The 10,634-nt window shown below is 44.9% G+C and overlaps 1 protein-coding gene across 1 annotated transcript in view; it reads left to right on the top strand.

Moving 5' to 3' along the window:
- Positions 1 to 8,334: 8,334 nt before the first annotated feature.
- Positions 8,335 to 10,634, top strand: part of tmem132e (transmembrane protein 132E) — a gene marked incomplete at both ends in the record, with an annotated part of 248,486 nt that continues 246,186 nt past the window's right edge. Inside the window, 2 exons of the mRNA XM_080508218.1 lie at positions 8,335 to 8,413; positions 8,881 to 9,835. Of these exons, the coding sequence (XP_080364344.1) occupies positions 8,335 to 8,413; positions 8,881 to 9,835 (1,034 nt within the window). The remainder of the gene's footprint in view (positions 8,414 to 8,880; positions 9,836 to 10,634) is intronic.

The following is a 10,634-nucleotide window of genomic DNA, read 5'->3' as shown; positions in this document are numbered from 1 at the left end:
GAGAACCCAGAGCATCAAATGATACTGTAAATCCTTTTCGCCTCCTTTGTGGAGGAAATCCTCCAGGAGCGCCATCTGTATAATGTGGAGTGGCTCTGTGCCACACACAGCGGCCCCCTATGGAGAGGTCTGTTTTCTGGAGCCCTATAGATTGTGTCAGCCTCTGTTCGCATTGAAGTGCTGATCCTGTTGCCATCAAGCATTTGCACAGTGCCACTGTGCCATCGATCTGCAGCTTCACCGTAACCCTGGCAAGGGACTCTAATATGGGTAAAGTGTCTTGCCCAAGGACCCAATGACCAAGACTTGGATAGGGTGGGATTCGAACCGCCAACCCTCTGGTTATTGGATGACCAACTCTACCACTCAACGATCGCCACTCTTTCTATTATATCCATGAAATTCCTTCCGACTTTTATTGCATTCTACCAGAAGAATTTAAGCTCCTCTATAAGAGGTCTTGGAGTTTGAGGTCCTCTACTCGTGGAGTTTGAGGTCCTCTACCGAAGGAGTTTGAGGTCCTCTCTCAGAGGAGTTTGAGATCCTCTACCGAAGGAGTTTGAGGTCCTCTCTCAGAGGAGTTTGAGATCCTCTACCGAAGGAGTTTGAGGTCCTCTCTCAGAGGAGTTTGAGGTCCTCTACCGAAGGAGTTTGAGGTCCTCTCTCAGAGGAGTTTGAGATCCTCTACCGAAGGAGTTTGAGGTCCTCTCTCAGAGGAGTTTGAGGTCCTCTACCGAAGGAGTTTGAGGTCCTCTCTCAGAGGAGTTTGAGGTCCTCTACCGAAGGAGTTTGAGGTCCTCTCTCAGAGGAGTTTGAGATCCTCTACCAGAGGAATTTGAGGTCCTCTACCAGAGGAGTTTGAGGTCCTCTACCAGAGGAGTTTGAGGTCCTCTACCGAAGGAGTTTGAGGTCCTCTACCGAAGGAGTTTGAGGTCCTCTATCGAAGGAGTTTGAGGTCCTCTACCGAAGGAGTTTGAGGTCCTCTACCGAAGGAGTTTGAGGTCCTCTACCAAAGGAGTTTGAGGTCCTCTACCGAAGGAGTTTGAGGTCCTCTCTCAGAGGAGTTTGAGATCCTCTACCAGAGGAGTTTGAGGTCCTCTCTCAGAGGAGTTTGAGGTCCTCTCTCAGAGGAGTTTGAGATCCTCTACCAGAGGAGTTTGAGGTCCTCTCTCAGAGGAGTTTGAGATCCTCTACCAGAGGAATTTGAGGTCCTCTACCAGAGGAGTTTGAGGTCCTCTACCAGAGGAGTTTGAGGTCCTCTCTCAGAGGAGTTTGAGGTCCTCTCTCAGAGGAGTTTGAGGTCCTCTACCGAAGGAGTTTGAGGTCCTCTACCAGAGGAGTTTGAGGTCTTCTACCAGAGGAGTTTGAGGTCTTCTACCAGAGGAGTTTGAGGTCTTCTACCAGAGGAGTTTGAGGTCCTCTACTGAAGGAGTTTGAGGTCCTCTCTCAGAGGAGTTTGAGGTCCTCTACCAGAGGAGTTAGAGGTCTTCTACCAGAGGAGTTTGAGGTCTTCTACCAGAGGAGTTTGAGGTCTTCTACCAGATGAGTTTGAGGTCTTCTACCAGATGAGTTTGAGGTCTTCTACCAGATGAGTTTGAGGTCTTCTACCAGATGAGTTTGAGGTCTTCTCTCAGAGGAGTTTAAGGTCCTCTACCAGAGGAGTTTGAGGTCTTCTACTAGATGTCTGGTTCCCTGGTATCAAATACACTGCAGAAAACTGCTACAGAAGATGGAAACATGTGAATTGAATGTATTCAAAACTAACAGCTTGACATTAAAGTGATAATGGAGATAAAAAGTTCTCTTCACCATTCGTTCCAAAGTCGCCACAGCTTTTAACTTGTGAAGTCCTTTTATTTCTGTCAAAACTGCGTAATCGATCTGAGGTCATGCTGGGCAGATGATTCGACTCAGCCGCGGCTCAGACGTCCATTAACACTGTCATGATGTGGCTGTGATGGATCACATGATAAGCTGCTGAGAACTCCCCAATTCTCACACCAGATAACTGGAAATCATCAAACAGACTGCAGAGCTGACACCAACCCTGGACATTTAATCTGCTCCATTAAAGACACACATGATCACCAAGCACTTCTATCACAATGACACATGATAATTACAAATTCATTCAATTTATTCAATCAATGCATTTCCATTTGGAATTTTACATCCATACATTTAGTATTGCAGTAATTACAGAGTTATGGATACTAATATCTGAATCAAAGAGGAGGACCATGGTTCAAGCATTAACTGAATTTTCTTTCTTTTTTTCTTAAAAAAACTATTTATTGCAAACCACAAAAACTAGCAAGTGTGCTACTTTTGGTCCTCAAACCACCAGTTGGCTGTGAATGATGTCATGCATTCAATTAAAAAATATGAAAAGTAGATGCTATATTTATCATTATAGTAATATACAATGCAGGGAGAGGGTGTGGCTTTATTTGATTGACATGTTCAGTAACAAACCCATTAGTTTCAGCCTATACTTGAAGGAAACAACACTCAGGCAGCATTTTAAGTGAAAATATGCTGTTTTTGTGTTTTCATTTCAAAGACGATGGCAATGTTCTGAAAACGATGTCCGTTTCCATGGCAATGGCAGAAAAACTGAAAAGCAGGAGCAGGAGCAGGAGCAGGACCAGGACCAGGACCAGGACCAGGACCAGGACCAGGACCAGCATTTCTGCCATTGCTCTTTAAATGGACATTGTTTTCAGAACATTGCCATTGAAACTCAATATTCTTCTGAAACAAAAACACCAAAACATGTTTTCAATTGAGACGTCATGTGAATGTGGTCTGAGAGGAAAATACTATGACGAAAAGGAGTTTATATACAAGCCTTATGATTGCACTTATATACAAGCCTTATGATTGTATATAAGTATATACTTATATATACTTATATACAAGCCTTATGATTGCACTTATGATGTGCAAGCGAACGAATCCCAAAAATGTTTGTTTGCCAGCGGGGATTTGATATAATGGATCTTAAGCATGTGCTTGGATAAGTCCTTTTAAAAAGATTGAGAGATGATTGAGTGGAGAAAATGATGGTCTTTTTTCACATGGTTACTTCCCTTTGTATGAACGTCTCTTTAACTCTTCACTATTAACCTGCAGAAAGCTACATGCTTTTGTTTTAATGGCACGTTGGCTTCAGCTTTATTTCCTTCAGTGCTCACATTGTTTCTCAAATTAAGAAGTGGAGAGAAAAACAAGCGTGGGTTGCTCAGAGCTCTTAAGGCAAAATGTAAAAAACCTTTTACCTGTACAAGGCTTCCATTTGAAGGTTTGATTTTCACTCATCTGGAAAGTAAATATCCTAACATTTGTAGGCAGTTTGAAGATGGATTGCTCAAGGTTGGATGTAACTTTATTAATCTGGAGGGGAAACTGGGTTCACAATCAACAGGAAAAACAAGAAGAATCAATCAGAACAAGTCAGGTTAACAAGAGAAATGCTAATTTAAAAATGTGGAATGAAAGAGCTGTTGATCGTCATGAGCAACGTTGCTGATCACATCAACTCCAATCAACATACAATAATTTCTGCCGGAAGGTTGTGTGTTTGAATCTGGGCTGGGCCTTTCTGTGTGGAGTTTGCATGTTATCCTGGTGTGTGAGCAGTTTTCCTCCTGATGCTCCAATTTCCTCTGACCATCCAAAAATCTACATTTGTGACTCTAAATGATGTTTTGGTATAGAGCTTTATGAGCAGGAGTAGCAAAGACGGTGAAAGGTGCTGGTGAAATTCCAGTGGGCCAGAGAGTCCGGGAAAGGGAGGGTGGGTGGGGGAGGGGGGGGCAGAGCCTTCATTCCACACTCACATCCAGGAGAGTTGAAGACAAAACACAGCCTTGGCGACTGGGTGTCTGGGAGTCCGAGATGTAGATCAGGTTTGTTTTCGTTCAGGCGATTCAGCTTTATCTGTCAACCTTGAGTGTCTCTGGTCTCCAATGCTGCTCCAATTGTGGCAAGATTTTAGCTTCCCAACCGAGTTCGAATATCCTCCAAGATCGATCCAATTCCGCGTAAACGTTCAAGAGTCGTGACTTGTGTACTCTTGAGTTCATTTATCACATGAGTCTGAGCATTCAAAGCTCGGCACAGTCCTTCAGTGACGATAGGCAGCCTTCCCAATGCAGCTGCCCGTGTCTTCTCAACTTTACGATAGATCAGAAAGCCGCCAGCTCCAATCAGCAGCATACCTGCTATCATGAATCCCAATATGTAGAGGTCCTCCACATCCTCCATGGAAAGAATGGCCAAACACAGGGACCTTCAGGAACCCCAGGAATCCAGCATGTATCCGGCTGCAAACGTCCCATCGGGACATGCGGGCTCTCCTTTGACCAATCTTCGTGTCGTAAAAATTTGGTTGATCGCATTGAGAACTGGTCAGTTGATCAATTCCATGGTTCCGGTTAAATTCCGATGGGGGTGTGAAGAGAGGCTCTTGTTAGATCTGACATGAGACAGTACAGGACGGGAGCAGCAAGCGGGGAAGACGAGGGGGAGAGGAGAGTAGAGAGAAGCGTCCGCCTTCGCCGAGAGCCGGAAGAAGAGAGAAGCGCGTGAATACTAACAGACTTGACATATACATTTTATACATGTGGCCATCTGTACGCACTCCACACAGTCGTTCCAGAGATTAAATGCCAGCTACTTGGAAAGGTCATGTAATGTCTGTGGACACAGAAGGAGCAGAATACTAACAAGTCTGTATAAGAAGTAACAGCTTCAATCTTAATCAGTCATCTTAATTGTAAAAAATGTCCTGATTTATTCCAAGAAAGGCATCTTTCATCCATGAATCATACTTCTTTGTCAGTAATTTCATACAGAAGAAAACAAAAGCTCGGAAAGACATTGCCAGTCAATCGTGAGTTAACATTTGTAAAGTCTGTTGCATAAATACAGATTATCATTCTAAATTATATGACTACGGAACGAATTGCTTTTCTTATAACATGATTTCCTGTTAACATGTAGTTACATGTTCACACTTATTCTGTTTATTCAAGCCTTTTTTATTCCTGGGAATCAAGGTGAATAGTTCATTTTCCTGTAAATAACTTTGATTTGGGTTTAATTCTGTGCTTTAATGCTTCCTCTCCCCTAAATCATACAGTCCTATTGTTTTCTGTAACATCTGTTCGTTGTAAAGTCAAATTCTCCCCTTTAATCCCAACAGGAGTACTTTCCCTGCAGTTACATCAGGGCGTGTGTAATAATCTGATTTCATCTTTGAGCATTGGGTCCATGAACACCTGCGCAGAAAATGAAGAAACGCTGCTTTTGGTGGATTTTTCCTGTTGAGGCAACGCTTTTCCTGCTGTTATGAAATATTTTAAATCAGAAACCAACCAGAACCTATGTGTCTTTAATCAAACTCTTAAACACATTTACACTCAGTACTCTTCTTTCTTCTTTTCAGGAAAGCAGGTATTTAAACACATCCTTTGACATAATTATTCCGTCTTCATCAGGAGCATCATGGAATGACTTGTTTAGCATAACTTTCAAAACTTTGCCAAGTAAAGGCATAATTTTTCCAAAAAGGAAAAACTATGCATTTCCACCTGAAACGTTGATTGAAGTTACGGAGGTTATTTGTGAAGGAATGTTCTGTACTTTCTGGACTCTAAAGGCCAATTCATACTCCATAAGACGGAAGTCCGGCAGTGGTGTTTGCTGCCGAACAAAATGACGTCACTTCCGCCGGCAGGCTCCTTCTGGCCGAACAAATTTGTGTCGGCAGTGCCGGCGGTCCTGGCCGAACTCTGTTGGAGCCACACTGCTGAAACGTCGGCACTGACGTGTGCTGCACATGTGTGTTCCAGCTCGCTAATCGCTATCACTCATATTTTAAAGGTCCCATATTATACTAAATAGCCAGAGACACACATATAGGACAGAGACCCTCAGGAACAACACCTGAAGCTCTGAAGAGACGTTTCTTCATTGGTGACAATTGCGAAGCTACAATAGCAATCTGCACGTCACTGAGGTTCATCGTGAGCACCACCTGGAAGTGCAAGAAGGAAACTGACACAGAAAGACTTGGTTTTTATTGTGTTAGTGAGTAATCGAAGTTGTCGTTCCCTGTAACATATGGGCTTTTTGAACATTTTTATGCCCAGAAGACATATCATAATAATTATTAGCAGCTAATGTAGATAATTTGAGTTGTTTAGCCTGGTATATATACACACAGACACACACTTACATACACACGTGCACACGCATGCACACAGCAGATGTTTCATGTAACATGAGCACAACAGGAAGTGAATTGAATTTGACTGATCGTAGGTGAAGTCAAGGAGGAAGGCGATCGGGTGTTACATTAGAAACCCCATCTGTGCCCTTGAAGCCCATCCACTCACTCAGTGGCTTGAGATTCTAGGACAACTCGTCCACAAAACTGCCACCCCAGACAACTCTACTAAATGTATTGAGTATATGTCCATATATATTTAGTATGGTATCATATGCCTTTTTAATTTTTTCGAAGAATGGTCTTCTTTGTGCAAATGATGCCCCCCCCCCCCCCCCCCCCAAAACTTCAGCACTGCTGTGTGCTTCACATGCACGTTCCAGCTCGCTAGTGACTATCAGTCATATTCTAATCATGTTTATCATGTAATGTTGTTCCTGTAGGAGCCCCGCAGCTCCTTAACATGTTGGAAGTTGATCTTACGTGATGCACCTGAATGCATCATTCAAGGCGGTCAGCTATGAAGCCAGGTTATCCTGCGCCGACATCGGGGCACTACAGTCTTTACACCATTATAAAGGTATAAAGAAGCTCAATGTCAAAAGTTCTCCATTTGTAATCCCACAGTTTTTAAAAAGATACAGTGTCTCTCTTTATTAGCAGAATGATATTGTTGTCATGCGTGCTGCGTTTGAGTCACATGTAAGCTGCTGGTCCAATAGGAGAGCGCAAAACATCCAAGATGGTGGCGACCACGATAGATCTTATGGCAGTTCAGATGAGGAAAACATGAGAAAAACCTTTATGTGTAAACACCAACCAGTACAGTTGTGCCAGTTTATAGAAGATCATGTTGTCCTTCCTACAACTAAAGTTTGATCCTTTAAAGTTGCTCAGGTTGCTCGGTGTGTGTCTTTGTATGAAGCTCACATTTTGTCCCGAGGCTACGATCAGTATCCGACTTGCAGTGTTTCACTGAACCGGCCGGGTGACTGGCAGAAACACTTTGGGGGGGCGGGGCGTGCCTGGTGGAAACCAAGCAGATGATATAAGACTTTGGGAAAGTTTGTGTGTTTTTAAGGCTGATCAAGACGCTTTCTCTCTCTCTCACTCTCTCTCTTCCTCTCCCCTTGCAAGGTAGAAAGCTTCAGATTGATACAAACTAGACTCTTCCACCCTCCACCCCCTTGTTGCTGTAGTTCCTGCAGCTTGGGCTGCTCATTTGTGAGTTGTGTTTGCCATTCAGTTTACGGAGGACGCACGCACGCACGCACGCACACACGCACGCACGCACACACACACACACACACACACACACACACACACACACACACACACTGGTGGATCCCTCTCTCTTTTATGATGGGAATTCCAGGCACATGTGAGAGATGCCCCTCCCCCACTTGTCCTACCTCCACCCCCCATTCTCATGGATGTCTCAGAGGGGGGGGGGAGCTGAGCTAAGCTAATTCATCAATAACCTTTACCTAATCCCCCCCCCCCCTCTCTCTCTCTCTCTCTCTCTCTCACTCTCTCTCTTTGCCTGGAGGCATTCAAGCAACACATCCATCCCCCACACACAAACTGTCCCTCTCTCTCGCACACACTCACATGAGCCTGAACACGTCCAGAGAGGGAGGATGAATGGAGCTGCTCCTCTCCGAGTCCTGTGAGAGCGTCTCAGCCGTGACCCGGAGCTAAAACAGTGATTATGGAGTAGAGACTAGGTGTGGCCAGATGGGCGGCGCCACAGGCTTTGTCTCTCCTTCCCGTCACAGCCCACCAACCAGCTGCGGGGGGGAGGAGAGAGGGAGGGCGGAGGGAGGGAGTGTATCCCACAGCCTGGGTGCTTCAGTCAGTCTGGGTTTGAACCGTCATAGAGCTGAGTGAGGGGCTGAACCGACGACCCCCGTACCCCCCAGGACAGGAACCAATCCCAGGAACCTTTTTCCCTGATCTGCACGGAGATCTACAACTTCTCTGGATCCTTCTTCTTCTTCTGCTTCTTCTTTGGTGGATTAAACACAGGATTCCTTGGATTATTTGTTTTTACTTCCAGATTTGAAGGATGAGAGTTGGATGATACCAGCAGTTGGAATATGGGAGTTTTAATGTGTGATTTGAACCATGGGCATCGAAAACTGTGTGTGTGCACTCAGCTCTGGGTGATTCTGATAAGTATGTCACGTTCACTCAACAAGTAACACAGGCAGTGTGTGTGTGTGTGTGTGTGTGTGTGTGTGCGCGCGTACGTGCGTGCATTCACCTCTTCACCATCATCATCCTGACCAATCCTCAAAGTTCACCTGTTTCACTTCCTGTTTCTAGACTTTGTTTTTCTTTCTTTCTTTCTTTCTTTCTTTCTTTCTTTCTTTCTTTCTTTCTTTCGTTCGTTCGTTCGTTCGTTCTTTCATTCTTTCTTTTTTTCTTTCTTTCTTTCTTTCTTTTGTTCTTTGGTCTTTATTCCTCCACTCTGTCATATCTTTATATATTTCTCCTTCGAATCATCCATTTATTGTCTTTTTGTTTCATGATGTTTTGTTTAAACGGTTGTGAAACTTAAAGAACAGCATCAGTGGGTGAATCTTAACTCTTTTTGCTTTCTCTCTCCTCTCCTCTTCTTCTCTCCTCTCTTCCTCTGGCAGCTCTTGCAGGAAAAGCTCCTCCCACCAGCTCGGACACCCTCCTCAGCTCCTCAGCAGTGACGTCCAGCCCCACGCCTCCCAGTGTCTACCTCCCCGCCACCTTCAAGATGTCCAACGCCCAGCTGGCCTTCTTCCTGCGGGAGGCCCAGGTCACAGGACAGTCGGCTGGTGGCGGCAGCGCCGTCCCAGGCAGTGGACACCCTCTGCAGCGCGCTGAGAGTTTTGTGGTTTTCCAGGCAAAAGACATTCCCGCCATCAACATCAGCTTCGGGCCGTATGCGTGCGACCAGGCGCTGTCCAAGGAGTTGCTGCAGCCCGCCAGTCCTCTGGACATCCCCGGCCAGCTCACCGTCAACTGGAAGGTTCGTGCATTCATCGTCCAGGCCCGGGTCTTCTCTAACAGCCCAACAGTCCAGGTCTTCTTCTACATCGCCGGCCGCGACTGGGATGACTTCAAGGAACAGGACAAGCTGCCGTGCGTCCGTCTGCACGCCTTCCGGGATGTACGGGAAATCAAAACCTCCTGCCGCATGAAGGGCAACCTGGCCCAGTGCCTGGCCCAGCTGGAGCTGCCGGCATCCTGGTTCAACACCAACGTGGCACCCCTGGGCCGGCGGAAAGGCTCCGGCGACGCACTGCTGGACGGCCTGACCAGTGAGACGCTGCAGGCCGAGCTCTACTACACGCTGCACGAGCCCAATGCAGAGGGAGAGTGTAGTGAGGGGCACCGGGGCGGCGGGGGGGCGTCCAGGGGGGAGCCTCTGCCACAGCACCCCTTACTGCGCATCGGCAGCATCAGTCTGTACCAGGCCAGTCAGGAGCAGCTGCTGGTCGACAAGCAGCTGGACAAGAACATGTTCCTCCGGCTGCCCGAGAAGCCACTGAAGCCCGGAGAGACGCTGAAGATCTTCCTCTACCTGATGCCCAACTCCACCATTGACCAGTTCACGCTCAAGTAAGAACCTCTGAATCCTCCTTGTTCACTCACTGCGTTCATCCTCCCACGTACACTCGACCAGTGCTGCACCTCCACAGAGACACAAATTACACGATGGTCAACAAAAAGACAAAACACCACCTCTCAATGCCACTGCACTGAAAATTTGACCTCCTGATTCACCTGTTATGTTACAGAGACAATATGCAGCAATAGTATAGAGTAGAATAGAATAGAATAGATTAGAATGTAGTTTATTACTCATGTGATGTGAACTATCTAGCTCATTAATCTGAATACTACATAAAACAACCAGCAATGTGAAACAAATTTAAATCTTCTTGAATTAAATTAGTATCTAAATGAATTAAATAACACAAGTTATGTTCATTAAACTCCATAAAATAAGGACAATATAAAGGCAATTCTTCAATAGTGAAATAAAAAGAGAAAAAAAAGATAAAAATTTGATGTAAAAGTGACTGAAATAAATTTTATAGATTTTTTTAATATATAAAAATACATACATACAGATAAGTAAATCACATTTAAAAAGGAAAGGGATGTAAAAAGAAGTGTGGAAAAACTAAAACTAAACTAAATAAAACAAGTTAAATTAGAAGGAATTACATAAATCTGAAATTTAAATAAAACTGACGAGGAAAAGAATTTTGAAATACTCAAAGAATTTAGACCAAATCAAAAACTTGGAAAAGTTTCTCACTGTGGTAAAATAAAATGTGCAAACTTTATTTCCTGTGACCATCAGAGCATTGTTTTCTGGATTATACTGGATTGCAAAGGCCACCTCTCCTCA

Source organism: Blennius ocellaris (genome assembly GCF_963422515.1).
Source record: "Blennius ocellaris genome assembly, chromosome: 14".
Taxonomy (NCBI): domain Eukaryota; kingdom Metazoa; phylum Chordata; class Actinopteri; order Blenniiformes; family Blenniidae; genus Blennius; species Blennius ocellaris.
This window is presented reverse-complemented; position numbering and strand designations above follow the sequence as displayed.